General features: G+C 54.1%; 1 protein-coding gene across 3 annotated transcripts; it reads right to left on the bottom strand.

Moving 5' to 3' along the window:
* Positions 1-391: 391 nt before the first annotated feature.
* Positions 392-8097, bottom strand: PACSIN3 (protein kinase C and casein kinase substrate in neurons 3). 3 transcript variants are annotated; one of them, XM_024558939.3, is made up of 11 exons: positions 7950-8097; positions 4989-5061; positions 4702-4791; positions 4394-4550; positions 3437-3672; positions 3172-3327; positions 2362-2537; positions 2097-2217; positions 1808-1944; positions 1291-1412; positions 392-910 (listed from the first exon to the last, which is right to left on the bottom strand). In XM_024558939.3, exons 3-11 carry the CDS (start codon positions 4753-4755, stop codon positions 795-797), a joined length of 1275 nt encoding a protein of 424 aa, XP_024414707.1. In that variant the 5' UTR covers positions 4756-4791; positions 4989-5061; positions 7950-8097; the 3' UTR covers positions 392-794. The 3 variants fall into 3 exon arrangements, with proteins under 3 accessions (XP_024414707.1, XP_053781088.1, XP_053781089.1); XM_053925113.1 differs by lacking the exon at positions 7950-8097 and adding an exon at positions 7390-7453; XM_053925114.2 differs by lacking the exon at positions 7950-8097 and adding an exon at positions 7253-7364.
* Between the last annotated feature and the right edge of the window lie 11191 nt (positions 8098-19288).

Here is a 19288-nt window from a genome sequence, read left to right as displayed (position 1 = left end):
TGCGAGCGAGCGCTGCCCCCAGAGGGCGGAGCCGCCTCCCAGGAGGCGTGGGCTGCGAGGCCGGTTCCCGACAGACGGGTAATGATTAACAATCCTACCGAGCCCTCGGGATCCCGGCGGCCGGAACGGGAAGACAGACGGGCTGGGCCCAGCTCTGAACTCAGCACCCAGTCTCCAGCTTTGGCCGCCTCACACCAAGCCAGATCTCCAGTCCCTTCCGTCCCAGGCCAGGGCCCCGAAGTCCCAGAGCAGGTACCACCTGGCAACCTCTGCCCAACCCCTGCCCCCATAACACAAACTCTAGGCCCACGGACCTCCTCTCAGTGCCTCGCTCCCGATGTCTCTGCAGGCAAGGATGGAGTATCAAAAAAGACGCACACAAGCCTGACAATGCTTTTTTTTTTTTTCAAGTTTAATACACACTAACAAGCCACAAAAGAGTGTTGCTAGCCCAGGACTACACTCATCCCAAGCCCACCCCAGGAACCCCAAAACACAGGGCCCAGAAACTAGGTCCACGGCTCCTGGGGAGAACCAAGCACTCCTGGGGAGGCCCAGGTATCCCTGAACCCTTCTGTCGCCTGACCTCCCCATCTCATCCTCAGCCTAGACTCAGTTGGCCCTTCCCTTCCTAGACACAGCCCCTCCCCTTCCTGACTCCAAGGACTTCCTCCCTCCTCAAGGGACAGAGAAACAGCAGGGGCACAATGATTCAGGGCCCTCAGTCCGGCCGTCCAGGAGAAGCTGGGCTCTTCTTAGGGTGGAGAAACCTAGCAGAAGGGCCGTCAGGGCAGTCAGGCCCCCACGCACTCCACGTAATTGGCAGGATACAGGCCGATGCGGCCACTCTGCAGTTGGCCCTGGCACCAGCCTTGCTCATCCTCCTCACTCATCTTCAGCAGCTCCTCTCCTGGGGGAAGTGGGGTTGGTCATTGCCAATTGCCCTGGCCCAGCCCCGTTCCTGCAATTAGGTCAAGGACTGAGGGGGAGTGGGCAGGAGGGGAAGAGACTTGGCTCAGGGAGAGGGAGGTCAAAGTCAGCAAGCCACCCACCCCAGACCCTGAAGGCAGCAGTCAGGCCCCAGATGGTGGTTTTGAGAGGTAGGTGAGAGCTCAGAGCAGACACTCTGACCCCTGCAGACCAGACCCAGCGCAACCTTCAGAGTCAGAGAACTGGCCCTTGAGAAATAAGTGTCTGGCTTCCCTTTTCCACCACACCCCTATTCAGAATAGTAAATGGGGGAGGGGAGGCTGAAGCCTGGAAAGGAACAGGAAAGGGGTCCCAGGGTACCTGCTCGGAAGCTCAGCTCATCAGCTTCCTGGCCAGCATAGTCATAGAGTGCCCGCACCCGCACCCCAGTGGCAGCCTTCCGGGGACTCTCCTCATCTGACCACTCCTCATCCTGCCCACCGCTGGAGAGGGGAGACAGAAGGGGGACAGGCTCAGGGCACAAGGAACACCTTGATGCATAGAGCCTACCTAGGACCCAGGGCCAAGGGCTCACCCCTGGAGGAATCCTGGGAGAGGCAGACGGGGAAGAACTGAAAGTGTCTAGTCTGAACTCTGCCACCCATGCCTGTGAGCTCAGGTGCTCTTACCTGCCACATGGCCAATGTGAGCAGCGGATGAGAGGGAACGTGGGAAACACCTGGCAAATCTAAACCACCATGAAAACTGGCATTACAGCCACTAAGTAGGTCCTAAGGGCCCTGGTACCCATTTTCAACCTACCACAGGGATGAAGAGAATGAAGGAAAGGAGGGCAGGGCAGGGGCCAGAGCTGCACAGCCAGGTGCCTGGCTCTCACCCTGGGGCCCCGGGGGATTGAGGTGGGGGCACAGCGCCATCTCTCGTGGGCATGATGCTGGTCAGAGTAACCTCATCAGGAGTCCGGCCACCCTTCTCCTTCCGGCTGATTGTCCTCTGTGTGTCCAGGGACCACTCCTGTGGGGACAGTGCTTAGGGTCGGGCTGGGCTACAGGCTGTGGTGGCAGCCAGGGCCATCCAAACCACCTTCACCTGCTTCCTCCCCAGCCCTAGCCTCCTTCCTGAGGTCCACGCTAAGGCCACCTCCCAGTCCCACCCGGAACATGTACCTCAAACTGTGGCCAGTTCATGGCCATGCCCGGCCCGTGGGTGCTGCGCCACCAGCGCAGGTCCTCCTCGTCACTGGCTGCCTCGATACCCTGATGCAGGTCTCTATGGAGCTCGTGGAACCTGTGGCCCGAGGCACAACCCTCAAACTAGGAAACCCTGGGTGTCCGCAGCACCCCCAAGCTCATTCAGCCCAGCCAGAACACAGGGGAGATGGGAGAGTCCCTGCATTACTCCAGATCTCCATGCCCACCCTGCGGGCCACACCTCTCACTGCTGGAGAGGTCGAGGTGCTGGTGTAGGGTGAGCAGCATATCTTTGAAGAAGAGAAGCCGCTGGCGCTCAGCGGCCTGGCAGGTCTCGAAGGCCTGCTCCATGTCCTCCATGTAGCGTGGGGTGTAGCGATGCAGCTCCGCTAGCGTCTGCTCATACTGGGTTTTCACCTGGGTGGGAGAGGAGGGGACCTGGTCAGCATGACACCTTCTTCCACTCAGCACTGCGCTAGTATTTACTGAGTGCTTGCCATGGCTGGACCCTGGGCTAGGCATCAGGGGCAACCAGTCACAAGACTGGGTTCCTGTCCCTAGAATCCCAACAGCCTAACAAGAGAGGTGACATTTGGGCACAGCAGCTTTAGGAGTCTGGCGAGTGAAGGCTAAAAGCGAGAGTAAGAAGAGATGGAGAGTGGAGAGAAAGATGACTTCTCGCTCAGGTGGGGGTGGGAGAAATCAGACAAGGCTTCACGGAGGAGGTGGGAACTGAGCAGCACCTGGGAGGATGGGAGGATTTGGATATGCAGAGCTGGAGGACAGGGCACTCTGGCAGAGCAAGCGACATGAGAAGTTGTCCCAGGTGGGAAAGGAAGACAGCTTGGAAGGTCTCAGCCCCTAAATCCTCCCAATGCCTGAACTTGCACTGTTTTTTTCTCTGGGTAAAGCATTATCTTTTCTCAGCTTCCTCCTTTAAGTGGTAATCTGGAGAGAGGCTGGCAAGTGAGGATGAGAGCAGGAAAGGTGCTGGGGGCTGGGAAAAGCGTTCAGGAAGTGGAACTGGGCTGGCTGCAGCCATGGCTGATACCTTCTCAGCCTCCTTAGTGCAGCGGTCCACTCGCTCCTGCAGCTTCCGCAGCTGCTCCTGGGAGACCGCGCTGTCTGCTTTTGCGTGGCTCTCCCGAGTCTGGGCTGTCTTCTCCTCTTTTCGGGCTCCGTGGTAGCCCTTCTTGGAAGCCTCAACCTGGCACACACAAGGACAACTCTGGACCCTGCTCTCCAAGCCAGGCCCGTGGACTTAAGGAAGGGGCATGCCTCTGATGCTCACCCACCCCCACCCCCCTCAGGCTCACCTCCTTCAGCCTCTTTAGCCAGGGCTTCTGGGCCTTTCGGAAGCTGTCCTCAGCAGCCCGGCTCTCTCGGAAGCCACCCAGCACTGGGCGATGGAAAGCCCCCCGCTGCCAGGCACGCACCCGCTCACTGTCCTGCCCGTGAAGCTTCTCCCGCATCTCCAGGTGCAGCGCGCTCAGCCGCTCGGCTGCAGTGAAGAAGGCATGCCAGGCCTTCTCCAGCGTGCCATACTGCGGACCTGCAGGGAGGGATGGGACTTGGGCCAGGCCAGGGATGCCACCAGACACAAGCCCATCCCTTCTCACTGGGTGCTGTTCCAGGGCCAGGCACAAAGCAGGGACGCAAAGATGAACAACGATGTCAGCTGCTGCTGACTGAACCCCTCCTCCGTGCCTTGACTGACCAGATGCACTGAATCCTTGCCTCATCCACCACCATGAAGACAGTGTCGTGATCAACATTTAACAAGAGAAAAGACAGCCCAGGGAAGTGAGAGTAATTGCCCAAAGCATTAAGACTACAAGGGAACTGAGCTTCCAGCCCCGGTCTGTGGCATAAGTCACTACACTCCTGCCTCAGAAGGATGAACCAGTGTCTGCCCCCAAGGAAGGCAGCTTGTTAAGGTGGAAAGATCCCAAATCAGAAGGCCTGGCTCAAACTTAAGTTCTTCCTAGCTGTGTGCCTTGAGGCAAGTCACTTAGCTTCTCTGAACTTCTGGACTGTCCTCTAGGAAACGTGCATATCAGTACTGTCTCCATCACAGCGTTGATAGAAATCTCAAAATAACTCATGACCGCACTTTGCAAACTCGAACAGCACTACAGTGAGAATTCCCAGGAGGATCTACCCTTTGAGGGAAAGGCAGACCTTCCCACAAGAGGTGCAGGAAAAAGCCACCCTGCCTGATCTCCCCACACTGGTGGCCCTCCACTGCCTGCTAGGCCCAAATGCTGGCTCACCCTTCTCCACAGCGCCCCTCCACTTTCGGGCCCAGTCGGCCAGCTGCTGGGCATAGGCCTTCTCGATGCGAGCACGCTCCTGGAAGCAGCTGACCAGGTCCCCACACAGCCGATGCCCATCTTCCACCCGCTGCACCGTCCGCTTGTAGTTGCCAGCCTAGGGCATACACGGAAAGGGCAGTGTGGCCAGGGAGAAGCCCCTTAGAGGGCTGAGGCTGACAGCTAGACAACTCCCTTGGACAGGTGGCTGGGCCCAGAGGGGAGGCGCATTTCAGTGCCACCCCCAAAACGGGGACCCTGCTGCTCACCTCCCAGAAACTGCCCTCTAGGGACTCCCCTCCAGCATCTTCCTCTGGAGCCATGGTGTTCCCGCAGCACGGAATGGTGGTAGATTGGGGCTGTGGAGTGCGGAGGTAAGCAGAGAAGCTGGACATATGCTTTCGGGGATAGGAAAAGACCCCGGGGTTTGCTCGCACTGCCATCCCCACCATCCTAGGAGCCCCCCAGGAGGGGCCGGGATAGGGGCAAGGATGGCAGTTTCAAAGCTCCTTCTCTCGCCCTGGGCCTGCCCTTCCCCCCACCTCACCCCATGTACCTGGAGCCTAGAGATCACTTCAGGGACGTGGCTGTCCACCTCTCAAAGCTGCCACTGTGACTCTGCTGTGAAGCTAATGAGAGCAAAGCAGGGGGTGAGGGCGGAGACCTATGCGTCCAGGGCGGTGCCCAGCTCCCCCAATATAGCAACTGCTGTCAGAAGCGCCAGATTCCAGCCAGGAGAATGCCAGGCAGGTCACACGATCCAGCTGGGGATTAGATGGCAGGCGGGGGTGGGTGGTGGGCAGAGGGCCCCACTCCCCTGACTGCAGATGAGAGAGAAGGACTCCTTCCCAAGCTGGGGCCTTGCTGCCTTTCTGTGAACAACAAGGCGACCCTTTTCCAGACCAGGCCAAGTCAGAGTGTACCCAGCCACACCCTAGTACTCCAGTAGCTCCCTGTGCTGGAAAGGACTAACAGCCAAGAGACCTGAGTCCTACCTTGGCCAAGAAACATGAGCAAGTGCATTTCACTGTCCCTCCTAAAGGCGCCTCAGCTCCCTCCTAAGATGGAAATTCCGCCTCCTGGTCTGCCTCTGTGCCAGGGCTGGTGTAACTCTCAACCCGAGCAATGAACAAACAGCAGCGTGAGGGGCCTGACACTCACCCTGTTCCACAGCATCGAGGTCCCATGGGGTCTGTGGGTAATGAGCAATCAGCCCCGCCCTCACAAAGCCCAGAGTCCCGGGCAGCATGAGGGAGTCAGACAAGTGACTGGACAGTTGTGAGTGTTCTCCAGAGGGCAAGGCAGGTTCCAAACCCACAGCCACCACCCCAGGAGCTGGAGGACACAGTGGCACATGGTCACTCCCTTCCTGCCTCTGCACAGGGTCCCAGCTGTCCGAAGCACAGACTCAGGCCCCTTAGAGCTCGCTTCCACCTCTGAGCAAGCCCAGACAACACCGCCAGGCCCAATGAGCACAGAATGTGCCGGCTGCCCCCAAAGCAGGGCTTCTTCAGCGTGCTCCCCCCAGACTGTGAGCCTCTACTCGCTCCTCCAAACTCAAACGGAGGCATCCTCTCCACAGTCACACACAGCCCCGTGCGCCATCCCCTTTCCCATAGCTACTCGGACCCCTGGTCAGGGAATAAATCCCACTGGGTTGTGACTGACAGGACAGGATCCCCCTGCAGTCATTGACAGAGACTTCCTGAGGGTCCAATTTGGGTTCCTCTGGGCGCTGAAGTTGGCAGTTGAATGAAGAAAACAAACGTGCCATCCCACTGAAGACCAGGAAACCCACTGGCCACAGCAGCTGTGAGAAAGGCTGGCCTGAGCGAGATTCTGCCCCGAAGCCCGCAGGCAAGCTCAGGCCTGCGACACAGAGCAGAGCAGCCCCCGAACAGGTCCTCGGCGCGTCACCTTGCTTCCTCCTGAGGCTGTCCCATCTGCCCAGAAAGGACTTGCCAACCAGATGGAGAGAAGCAAGCTGCAGCTCTAAGTCACAAGCCTTCCGTGCTGCCCCAGTCAGGCGTTCAGGGGCCCAGGCCCCTGCCTGCTCCAGCGTCCATCCGTGCTCCCAGCTCCCGGGAGAGCCGCCCCCCACCCATTCCCTCTCTCTGGCCCCAGAACAGAGAAAGCTGTGTGTGCAGGGCTGGCACTGCTCCCTCTGGCCTCCCAGAGCAAACACAAGCCTGAGCCCCAGGCACAGCCAGGCCCCACAGCCTGGGGGGGTGGATCTAGCTGTAGGGGTGGGCCAGCACCCAGTACCTCCTGACCTCAGCACAGACCCAGATGGGTTGGTCCCCAGAACCCAGGCCACAGGCAAGGGCTCAGAAAGCAGATAATGAAAGCTTCCCAGCCCAGAGGGTCAGCACCTACTGGACCCAGAAGTCCACTGGGGTTTGACAGGGTCTCCTCACAGCTGCCTGGGCCAAGGTAGGGAATCCTGGAGTTCAGGGAAGAACCCAGTCTCCCTACCTGAGGCAGATAGGTGACCGCTGCCCAGACCAGCCCCCACCCCTCCCAGAAGCTGAGGGCAAGCCCTTGGGAGGGGTCACTGCCATTAGGTCTTGCCCATCCATCCTGTCCTGAGTCACAGGCTGCGCCCAAGGCCTCTTCTTCCAGCCTCTCCGGGTAGGCCGGCAGCCCTAGGATTTGAAGGCACGTGAGGGGGCGGTAGACTGGTCCAGAGAGGGACACCTAGACTACTTGTAGCGGCTGGAATGGGTGGCCCGGGAGGTTGGGGGAGGGGGTGGCGCAGGGAAAGGGGAGGAGGCAGGGCCAGGGAGGGGCATAACAAAGGGGCACTTTTGGAAACCTGACCTGCCGGCCGAGGTGCCTGCTCCCTGATGACGCATTCCAAACCCCGAGCTTCCACACCAAACCACCCAGCCCAGGGGGTGCCGGGCTCTAGTCTCAACACTATGGACGGCGCCCTTCGACCGGCCCCCGTTACCCACAGGGCTCTGCACAACTCGGAGCCCACGGAGCCCACGGAGCCCATGCGGAGCTGCCTGGCCAGGCCTAGAAATGGAGGTTCCAGGACTTCTTGGCAAAACTTGTTGAACTCGGTCTTGGCAGGGGTGGGGCTGGCCGATCACCATCAAGGGGAGGGGGATCCGGCCGTAGACTCCAGATGGTGGCCCGGGCAGCAGCTCCACGAATTGGAGCTCTTTGCAGAGGGCAAAGGGTGGCCGGAGAGCGAAGCCTCCCCTTTCTAGGGCCCCGGGGTGATCTGGGGCCATTAAAAAGCCCCAGGAGATGGTATGGCCCTCCAGTCCCGAGGACCCCCTCCGCTCGGCCGGCCTGGGAAAATGCAGGGTGCGCGATGCCGCAGATGAGGCACCCCCTCGGTTCGGCGGCAGCTCTTTCCATCCTCGCACAAAATGGGGTGGCCGGGGGCTCCCGGGGCAGGAGTCGGTCCCATTGCAAACTTCAGGAGTGGGACGGAGGGAGTGGGCGGGTTCGAGCCGGCGCTCCCGCCGTCGCCTCCCCACGGTCCCGGTCTGGCAGTACTCACCGCGTCCTCCTGCGCGCCTCGGTGAGGGGGTCCGGCCACGCTCCGGCCCGAGTCCTGGCGCTCCCGGGCCCGGGCCGCCGCCTCCCGGAGCGCGCCGGCCCTCCCCCGGGAAGCCCAGCCCCCGGCCCCGCCCTCTCCTCGCCGCCGCGGCCCCAACCCACAGTCGAACGGCAGGCGCAGGGGCTGCAGGCATCGTGGCGACCGGCGGCTGGCTGGGCGCTGGCCGTGGGTCGCGGCTCACGCGCGAGAAGCGCCAGGGGCGACTCTCCTGGGTGGCGCCGAGCCGCTGCAGGGAGTCCGATTTCAGCTTTGCCCCTCCCCTGCTTTTGCAGAGTCTGAGAAACCTGTGGAAGCGGGAAGGGATCGGCCCGCATGGACACCCTTTGGAGGGAGGCCTGGGGGGGCTACACTGCCTTACATTTTTTTGCAGATCACAGATTTCTTAGACGTTAACTCCAGCGTGGCTCACACAATCCCCTTGTAAGCGTTAGGATTTACACTGTACAGATGCAGAAACTGCGGGTCAGATACCTTCAGCGGCTTGCGCAAAATCGGTAGTGGAGCAGGGCCAGGACTCCAAAGCTGTGCCCTTTCAAAGCACAGCCCTGCCTGCCAACCCGAGGCGCATTCTGAGGCCTGGGACAGCCACGCGGTGGGGGTGGGGCAAAAAAGCATGAGCTCCTCCCCCTCCGTGTTCTTATTCCCAGATTTTGTGCCACTATTCACTCTTAAATGCCTTCACTCCTCCACTGCCTTTGTCAGTCACTGACTTCGGTGGATTTTTCCAGATCGCCACGATGCGCACCCTAAATAAATCCCTTCTTCCTCACCCCTTACCCCCACCCCGGCATTTTTCGAAGACTGCCGTCTGTTATTTATATCCACTGGAGCGGTCCAAGAATGTTCCGAAGCTGACCTAATCGCCACCTGCTCCGCCTCCCCTCCTCTCCCGCTTGCTCCTGAGCTGGTGACCCGGAGGCCGTGCCCTCCACCTGGCAAACGAGAGCAAGCTCAGGCCCGCGGGGTCGAACGCCCGGGGCGCTCCGAGGATCCAGACAAGGCAAATTTGCTCGGGGTTGGACAGTCCCGGGCGCGCTCGGAGCAGTGCGCCCCCAGGGGGATGGCCCGGCGCTCTGGGAAGCCCAGGGTCACGCTGTTCTCTCCGCAGCACGTACTCTTCCTACCCACCCAGCACATCGCCCCCGCCCCAACACACACATTCCCAGAGGAGTGTGAGTACGTGTACGCGGATTTTAAAATGGTGCCTTTAAAAATTATGTTTAGCAAAATTATGTTTCTACAGGAGGAATCACTGACGCGTTCTTTATGCAGATAAATCCGCTGGCTCATAAAATGGAACGGGCCCGAAGAGAATGAATGGGGGTAATTTTGGCCACTGAGGGCGGACTCGCTCCGCGGTCCGGGTGGGATGGTGAATCTGCCTCCCCGAGATGCCTGTGAGGCACGCAAGGCATGCCTGAGGCCGCCAGCCGCTTGGCAAATGGCACCTGAGTAGTGAGTGGGTCCTTGCCTTGGCTCCCACAAGGGTGAGTACCCAGCAGGATGTGTTTCTGAAATTAGTTTCAACACCCACTCTCTGTAGGGGCTTGGACAAGTCCCTTTTCTCCATATCTCTGTATCTACCTCTATAAAACAGGACAGGTGACCAGACTGACCTCCCAAATGGGCCCTGTGCCCCGGCTAATTAACGATTGTAAAACAACTGCAAGAGAGAGGAGCGGGGGCAGTGCCTAATGACAGCCGCAGCGTTCTGTACTATTTAAAATCTGTTAGCATCCCACCCAGTGCCTGGGGGGCCTTTAGGCACCCGGGCAGAGAGAGTGAAAACTCAAGAATGAAATTAATTACAGGAGCCACCTATTAAAACCCCATTAAAAACAAAGGCTGCAAGCCAGGCCCGGGGATCTGGGGAAGTCAGGTCACAGAGAGACTCAGAAAACAGGGCTGTTCATCAGACCACAAGGAGTGGGTGCCAGGTATAAAACAGCTGGCTTCCCTTGGGTCCAATCTGGAAGCAGAAAGCAGAAATGTTGCAGCTGATCTTAATTGCCCCTAAGGTACTTAGGGGGAAAAAAACGAACCAAACCCCAGAGCATACAGAGCTACTTCAAAGGCGGGAAAAGGAGACAGAGCTGCCCTTGGAAAGCTAGCCCACTCCTAGGGCTGCCCCCAGGGCTCAGCTTTCTATGCTCTACAGTCAGAGCCCCTACACACTCACACTGTTTTGTCAGTGGAGTACCCGACTTGAACAGAGTTCAAGATGAGATGCCCAAGGACAGAAGGTGGGATAGAGAGAAACCTAGAGAGGTGGTTTGGCTCGGGACACCAGGTGACAAATTGGTCCAAAGCCCAAGCTCACAACATTCACAGACTCACTCACCTTGAGTATTCGGAATGTCCTAACCAGGTGCCTTCACTTGTTTGTTTATTTATTCATTCATTCATCCAATCAAGTAAACATTTGAATTTTTGCTCTCTGCTCAGCCCAGTGCTCGGGTGTTGGGAATGCAAAGGTAAATAAGGCAGAGCCCTAAGTGCAATAAGGATTGCATCCCTAATGCAATAAGGATTCGATGTGGACATGAAGTGCTATGGGAAAGCAGAGGCAGAAGAGACTGCCTTTCAAGCGGCGATGGGCGATGACACTTGATCGGTCTCGATGAGCAGCAATTAGTCATGTGGAAAGGCATTCTTGGCAGGAGTGCCAGGTGTGCCAAGCCCCAGAGGTGTTAGCCTATGACCCAGCAGTTCCACTTTTTGGTATCTACCCTAGACAAACATGTGTACAAGGGCATACAAACATACAGAGGTGTTTGCATAGAATATTGTTTGCAATAAGGGAAAACTGAAGACAACAGTTCGTGGGGGGAGGGGGGATGGTTAAGTAACCTGAAGTCCATTCATGCTTTGGGTTATTCTGCAGCACCCAGAACACCAGGTAGCTGGAGAGGTGTTCTTCTATGAAGATCTCTAAGACGCTGTTGAATGAAAAAAGCAAAGTGCACCACACACAAAATATTCAGAGAGAATACATGCCAAACATGTTTTGGTGAATATCTCTAGGGAGAGGTCCAGAATGGGTAAAGGAGATTTTTGTAATGTGAGAAAAGTAACGATGTACTTATGTGTAAATTATATAATTAAAATAGTCTTTTTAGGGGATGGGGAGTGGGTCTTACTGTCTCACAGTGTTGATCCAGCAGACTTTTCAACAGTGATGGAAATGTTCTGTAGCTCCCATACTGCAGCCACTAGCACAAATGGCTATTGAGCACTTGAAATGTGATTAGTGGGAGCGAGGAACTGATTTTTAAATTTAATCCAACTTTAATTAATTAAAACATTAACAGCTGCAAGAGGCCAATAGCAACTGTATTGAACAGTTCCAGTCGAGAATATCTAGAATATTGAGTTCGAGATGGAGGGGAGGCAGATGGCAAATGAGGCTGGAAAGATAGGTTGGGAATGAATGGTGAAGATCTTCGAAGTGGGCTAAGGAATTTAGGCTTGATTCTACAGGCAGTGGGTGGATGTGCGTGACTAGACTGGATTTATCCTTTTAAAGGTAACTCTGGCGGCCCTGCAGAGGGTAGTTTATAGCAGAGGGCTGAAGGCTGCTGCGTTTCCCTCCATGTCCTCTGAACATGGCCCCAGTATTCCCCATTGGCAGCTGAGTAAACTATTCTGATTCAACAGCTATGTTTTTAAGATCTCTGGCAACCCCAGGGTTATTGAGAGGGGTTAACCTCAGCGGGGGAGGCTGCTTCTGGTTTGGAAAGCAGGAAGAAGTGCAGATGGACGGCATTAGAGTGAAAATGCATAGCAGGTTTCAGAGTGGGGCCTCTATCGAGAGCTTCTCCGCGATCAGGAATTGGCCCCCTGGAAGGAACCTCAGAAATGTGTCTGCATCCTTCAGGCGCCCAGGGGGGGTTCTGCTCAGGAAACCTGCCCTGGTTCGTTTGGGCCCTTCCCTGAAGTCCACAGCGGTCCTTCTTGCGGGTGAAGGAGGAGTTCTGGTGGAGAATCCACTCCTTTAGCTGGCTTCCAGGGAACTCCCACTATGCCAGACACCACGCTGGGTGCTTGGTCCACAAGGCAAACAAAGCAGATATGGTCCCTGACTTCATGGAGTTTTCCACTAAAATCAAATGAAGGCCCAGATGCATAATTACCAATGTGATAAGTGTTGAACAAATTAAAAGGAGAGAATAATAGGGGGAGCATCATTTCAATGGGGGTGGATCACAGAAGACCTCTCTAGGAAGTTTAAGCTTCCCCAAAACCCAAAAGACAAGTGGAAGTTATGCAGGTGAAAAGGGAACCTAAAAGAGAACATTCTAGGCAGGACCGATGTGTGCAAAGGTCCTGAAACAGGGACTTGACCTTCTGAAAAAGAAGGGTAGAGTGGGTAGGGCGTGGTGAGTGAGAGAGTGAGCGGTCCAGGGTGCGGTGAGAGGGACGCGCGGCACCCGGGCACTGCCGGCTTTGTTTCATTCTGCCTGTGCGGACCCGAAGCAGAAGAGAGACCTGACCGTGTTTCTGGATGTTGTGCGAGGAACGGATTAGAGCAGGGGGTCCACCAACTGTGGCCTGGACCGCCTACAAGCTAAGGATGATTTTTACATTGTTTAAACAGTTGGAAAAAATCAAAAGAAGAAGAATATTTTGTGATACGTGAAGGTTAGAGGAAATCAAATTTCAGTGTCTGCAAATAAAGTTTTATTGGAACACTGGCATGCTTATTTTATTTACGAAAATTGATGGCTGCTTTTCTGCAGTGGCAGAGATGAGTAGCTGCAGCAGATTATATGGCTCGCAAAGCCTGAAATATTTACCGTCGGGCCCTTTCCTGCAAACTCTGCCGACCCCTGGGTTAGAGGGAGACCAGTTAGGAGGCTGCTACAGTCGCACAGGGGCAAGGCCACAGAGGCATTTTCTACAGTGGGAGCTGTGGAGTTACTCACATGGATGGAAGAAGTGATTTGGGGAAGTCAGTAGAACTTGCTGGTGGGTTAAACGTGGATGGTAAGAGGGAGAGACACTTCAAAATGATTCCCAGCCTAGGCCGGAGTAAGATATTAATGGGCACTTGGCAAAATTTGTGTAGTTTGTAGATTAGATAGTAGTGTTATTAGTGCTCATTTCCTCATCTTGATCATTGCCTTATGGTTGTGTATGTTATGTGTGTGGAATTAGGGAAGAGTATATTGACATTCTTTGGAAACTTTTTGCAACTCTTTGTAAGTCTGAGATGATTTCAAAATGAGCAGTTAAAAAATAAAAATAAATGAAAACAAATGAAGTAAAAATGACTCCCTGGTTTTTAGATGGAAGTGCCATTTACTGAGATGGGGGAGTGTGAAGAGGCAGGAGGAAAAAGGAGGACCAAGACTTCACTCTTAGACACATTGGGTTTGAGACACCGATGCGATGGCCATGTGGATGTGTCAAGAAGGTGGCAGCCAGGCGCTGTCCTGGTCATCACGGATGAGCTCCAAGACCCAGGGGAAGGTACAGAAGCCATGCAACTCAACCTCCGAAAGGGAGCTCTGTGCCTGAGGTGGGGCAGCACTGGGGGGTGAAGGGGCAGCGTGGAGACTGCGTGTGTGGAGAGTCTGTGGTACGCAGGCATTCTGCTCAGCTCTCCGCCACCCGAGCCCAGTAGGACTTACTCTTCCTAAGGAGGCAACAGACTCAGAGAGGTGCTAAGATTGGCTCAAAAACACAACTAGGCAGTGAGAATGTGAGGGCCGTCTGAGCCCAACACCAGTGAGACATTGTCCCACTTGGTGGTGCTGAGCACCCACAGCAGAGATGGGTTTATTAGCTGTCTATGGTTGTTGAAATAACTCACCGTTCCCTGGGTGGCTTAAAGCAACAGAAATTCCTTCTCTTAACGTTCTGGAGGACAGAAATCCCAAATCAAATTGTTGACAGGGCCATACTCCCTCCCCCAGCCCTGGGGGAGAGTCTTTTCTTGCCCTTCCAGCTTCTCGTGGCTCCTGGCAGTCTGGCAATCTTTGGTATCCCTTGGCTTGTCGCCATAATCACTCCAATCTCTGCCTCTGTCTCCACATCATCTTCCCTGTGAGTGTGTCTCTCTGTGACTGTGTCTCACCTCCTTCTGCCTCACTCTTGTAAGGACACTCGCCACTGGATTTAGGGCCAAATTGGATAATCCAGGATGAGCTCCCCATCTTAAAATCCTTAACTGCATCTGCAAAGGTCCCTTTCCTAGGTAGTCACAGGTTCTGGGGTCGGGGTGTGGATATATCTTTTCAAGGGCTACCATTCAACCCACCACACTGGGCTAGAGAGGGCTACAGCGGTTAACCTTGGGAATCTAGTAAAATACTTCTAAAAATTTTATGTATTGATTTTTAGAGAGAGAAGAAGAGAGAGAGAGATCGATACGTGGTCCCACTTATCCCTGCACTCACTGGTTGATTCTTGTCTAGGCTCTGACTGGTGATCAAACCCACAACCTTGGCGTATCCAGACAGCACTCTAACCAACTGACCTAGCCAGCCAGGGCCTAAAATACTTCTTGAACTTGAAAAGCAGGCTGACTTTCAGAGTTTCTCTTCACCCAGTTTCACCAAGGTGTCTCTTTGCAGAAGGGACCAGCAGCCTAACTGCCCCCAACACAAATGCTGCTTGGACTTCCAGACTGCCTGCAATCGTGACAAAACTCTCAGGTTCTAGGGTCTGGTGACGCAGGAGGAGTCGAGCACAAAGCGTAATGTACAGTAACAATGCCTGGGAGGATGTCCACTCGGAGTTTTGAGTGTTGGGGAGGATGTGTGTAGAGTGGTGCCAAGATTATTAGCTTCCGCAGTAAAAACCACAGTTACTCAGGCAGCTCACTGCCTTCCTCTACAGGGACAAACTTAGCTGGGGTTCCTCGGGCAAGTTTTTTCTGTTACCGGCTCTTGGAGTTAACATGTCATAGCAGGGACAGGAGCCAAACAGGGCAGTGGAGAGGGGAGTGGGAAGAAGGGAATGTAAAGGAATGCGAATGTCGAATGTCGTTCTCCCGGTCCTACCAGCACGTGACTCATAGGGACCAGGCTTGGCTGTCACACACAGAGAGAACCATTTTCATTTCTGCCACTTGGGATTTGCGCAGTCCTGGAACAGACCTTTGGCATCAGAAGAATGAGTAGAAGGCACGGCCAGAACACAAACCCCTGGTTACCTGGCGAGAACTCCTGAGAACAGCGAAGAGCTACTGCACCTTGATCAGGCCTCATCAGCAGACAACATCCCACAAGATTATATAACAACTGCTATTTGTAGAACACTTTACAGTTTGCACGCACTTTCACATATATCATTTCAGCACTCTGGCAATCGCCCTGAAAATCTGGCTGCCCAGAGAAGTTTCCTGGCGCCCTGTACCTGTGGTGTTTCAGGGCGGGATGTTGATTTAGCATGGGGATGGTGCCTCTTCGCCCAAAGTAAAGACTGAAGGTGGGCTTTCTGGTATTTACACAGCTGTCTGACACTTCCAAAGCTACCCAAAGTTGTATTTTTGAAAATAAATGCTATTCCCAGAGGGTGGGAGCCATGCCCCCACTTAGCATTATTACAAATTTATTTACCTCTGGGCATTTAAATATGTATCGGAGATGCCAGGCAGCACGGACTCTGAATACTGTATTCGGTCTGTTTCCCGTCCTTGAGGAGGAATTTCAGCTGCAGTTCCCTGCAAGCTCTGCAGAATCCTCGAGGACTGCAAGCCACTGGATGCAGTTACTGTGTGTGGGAAGCCTGCACACACCGTCCGCGTGGATTACCGATGGTTCTGCAGACTCAGCAGAGCATCTGGACCCATAGACAGCTTGATGAGAATAGAGTCATGTATCAGCCTGCACCAGGAAAACGATTCCTGCTGGATGGAAATTTCCCACAGGGAGGCCAGAGTTCACAGCAGTCACTGGTTTCTGCCGCTTTAACAGCAAGTCACAGGAACGCAGATCGTTACAGCTGGAAGAGATCTGAGACCCCCCTCATCCTCCCGCTTGATTTTATGATGAGGAACCTCTGGCACAGAAAAGTGAAATGATGAACCCAAGACACATAGTCTAAGGACAGTGCTCTTACCACTGTGCTGTTATTTGTTCCAGAAAATACCTAAGCCACGTGTTGTTTTGCAGATCAAAGGACCTGGCAACATTTAGGGTCATGCTCACGGTCCGCCCAGCTCCCAGTGCAACCATGAGACTTGATCTGCTGTCACCAGCAACTTTCGAATGAGCTGCCTCGTGAAGCTGTATGTCAATGGCAGTGCCACAGGTAGGACCAAAGCCTCCATAAACGGGGCAGTGGGGCGCGGCCTCTCAACGGCACGAACCCACAGCAATGCTGCACCCGTAGCCTCATTATCAGATTAGCAGCATCAAAAAAAAAAAATGTATTACATGCTTTTATCCACCCTGCACCTGAGGGTTCATCAGATGGATGTGGATGACATCATCTCCCCGGGCAGTTATTTTGCGGCGAAACAAAGCAAAACTCAGGGTAAGAATGCCCCAAAGCACAGCCTGAAACAGAGTGCTTTCCTGGCAGGTGAGGCAGGTTGCCGCTGGCCACGTGTAGTTTGTGTGACCCACCGGGGAAAACTCCCCGATCCTAAAAGCAGACTCTGGGAGAGTTGGCATTTAGCGGGCATTTCCTTTGCTCACGAATCCATTGTGGCTAACTATTGCCTCCCTGCCTTCCCATTCCTTACTCCCCTCTGCTCTCCCTCAGTCTCTCAAGGTTCAGTTTAAGTGTCACCTTCTCCAGGAAGAATTCCCTGACACTGTCCCTTCTTTACCCCACTCCAGGCTGAGTTAGAGTGTCCTTTTCCTCTGGCCCCTACCGTCCATCCCACCAGAACCCAAAGCTCCCTCTTCCACTAAGCTTATCACACTCCATGGTAGTTGTGAGATATAGTAAGCAGTGGGACAGGCATGAGCACAGTAGGAATGACAGGCCAGGTATGGAAGGTCACCAGGGCAGAAAGCCCCAGGTGCTCAGGTGGGACCTCGCCCCAGCATGACCTTTCCTCTCCTGGCATGTTGCTAGTTATGCAGTAGACCCCCTTTAGAGGAGGAACTAGGAGGCCGAAAAATAGCCTCATAGGACTCCCATCCAAGCCCTTGCACAACCACTCCCTTAAGCAGTAAGCCCTCCGGACGATGAGGTTCTGACTCACATCAAATAACCTTAAGAACAAAGCCTTGGGTCTGTTCACCAGGAGACAGAGTTCTGGTCAAACTAGAGATAACACTTAGGCCTCAGTAGTCTTTCAGCTCCAGGCCCAGAGAAGCAGCAAGGCCAGGTGATGCCATGGCTGACATCAGTGATCCCCTGCACTGGTGCCAACCAATCAGTGGAGACCATGACCCTGGCGGGGGACACACCTAGAAAGCTGATGAATTTTCTATTGACATCCTCCTGAGACCACCCCTGAAACCCCCACCTTTGGAAAGCAGATAAAACTCTCAAGACAAAGGGCTCCTCTCTCTGAGCAGCCCATACATTTCCCCACCTCCTTCTTCCCCAGAGCGCTCTGGACGTGACCCCGACCTTTCCTTCTCTGCTTCCCCTGGAGGAGTGTTCTTTGCCTGTTTTTCTCCTAAGCTCCAAGGGCTCTTCTTTTGCCTCTGTAACTTGTTTCCTGAGCCCACACAGCCCAGCTGGCTCACTTCTTCCATGGCTCACTTCTCCTACCTCTGACACTTTCTAAATAAACTTTTGCTTGGCTCTGAATTCTTTCTTAGTCAAAACTCAAGGGCCAAGGTCCAATATCTGGTGCTGTTTGCCATTAAAAGTTGGAGATTTAGCTCTGACCAATGTGGCTCAGTTGACTGGGTGTTGTCCTGCAAAGCGAAAGGTTGCAGTTTTGATTCTCGGTCAGGGTACCTGCTTAGGTTGCAGGGTTGATCCTGGTCGGGGCTCAAGAGGAAACAGATGGATGTTTCCCTCTCCAGTGTTTCTCACCCTCTCTTTCTCCCACCCTTCCCCTCTCTCTAAAAATAAATAACTGAAATTTTTTTTAAAAAAAAGCAGTCATAGATTTACTTGTCTATTAAAAGGCACGCTCCATGGGGGCAAAGGGCATTTTTCATTTCAGTATTCTTTTTGAAACAGTGCCAGAACAGAACAGGTTTATGGTAAATGTCAGTAGAATGAATGGACTCTGAGTTCTTCTGCCTGCCATTCAACCACCCCCTTCATTTGGACTTTCTCTGCACAGGTTCTCAGTGTGATCCATTTTCTCCTCTTCCACGTCAGGCTGTCTCCTAATCCACTCATCAATGTCAGTGCTCCCAAGCCAGACACCATCAGGGACACTCCTGCAAACAGCTGCACTGAGGGTTAATGCTCATGGCAACAGAGGATGCATACCATGGGGAATGGTGGGCCATCTCTTTAAGGTGTTAGAATTTATAGGATTGGCTTATGTTGGATGATTTATATAAGCAAGCGTGAAGTGGTGCTTTTTTAAAAAAAGATTTTATTTATTTACTTTTAGAGAGGGGGAAGGGAGGGAGAAAGGGAGGGAAACATCAGTGTGTGGTTGCCTCTCGCACCTGCCCTACTGGGTACCTGGCCTACAACCCAGGCATGTACCCTGACTGGGAATCAAACAAGCGACCCTTTGGTTCACAGGCCATCACTCTATCCACTGAACCACACCAGCCGGGGCTGAGGCTTTACTCTGGATTGGAAGCTGTCAGGAAGTGGGGGTAATTCTATGATTGTATATCAATAAGCCCTATCGGTAGGGTGGGAGGAATGAAGCAAAGCTAAAGCTGTGATTGTCAAAGAAGCTGCAATCATTCATATCTACCAAAATAATAGGCAGATGTTTGGCCGTTTCTTGTGGTTTGGCCAATGTTCACAGCATTGCCTGTGTTCAGACATGAGTGAACATGTTTTTGTGTTGATCTACCACGGTCACAAAGTGACCTTGTCTTTTTGTTTTGTGAAATTGTTCATTTGGACAGAACACCAAGGCCTGCCTACTAGTACCAGGCCAGCTCCCAGATGCCAGGAACCGCTTTCCTTTCTTGTAACCCACGCCCATCCCTAACTTTTATTAAGCTGTTTCTCCACCTAGGACGCTCTTCTCCCTCCCCCACCCAACTCCGCGAAATTCCAATCTCCCCGTGAGACTTTCCTAAATACTTCTTTCTCCATTCGATTCTTTTCTGATTGCATCTGAAAAGTCTCGGTTGGCGTGCCACAATTTAGTACCCAACTGTGTTCTATCCTGAATTGTTTCACTTGCTTCGCCAGTTTTTTTTTCCTTCTCTTCTCAAAAG

The sequence above is a fragment of the Desmodus rotundus genome, chromosome 5, assembly GCF_022682495.2.
Source record: "Desmodus rotundus isolate HL8 chromosome 5, HLdesRot8A.1, whole genome shotgun sequence".
Classification (NCBI taxonomy): Eukaryota; Metazoa; Chordata; class Mammalia; order Chiroptera; family Phyllostomidae; genus Desmodus; species Desmodus rotundus.
The sequence above is the reverse complement of the archived record's forward strand: the minus strand, read 5'-3'. Positions and strand labels throughout refer to the sequence as shown.

Bases quoted from the DNA above. Each gene is read 5' to 3' on its own strand.
- PACSIN3 (XM_024558939.3), bottom strand. From the start codon at position 4,755: ATGGCTCCAGAGGAAGATGCTGGAGGGGAGTCCCTAGAGGGCAGTTTC. The intron at 3,673-4,393 runs GTGAGCCAGCAT...CCCTCCCTGCAG, and splicing joins GAGGGGCGCTGTGGAGAAGG to GTCCGCAGTATGGCACGCTG. The intron at 2,218-2,361 runs GTGTGGCCCGCA...CTCGGGCCACAG, and splicing joins GACCTCTCCAGCAGTGAGAG to GTTCCACGAGCTCCATAGAG.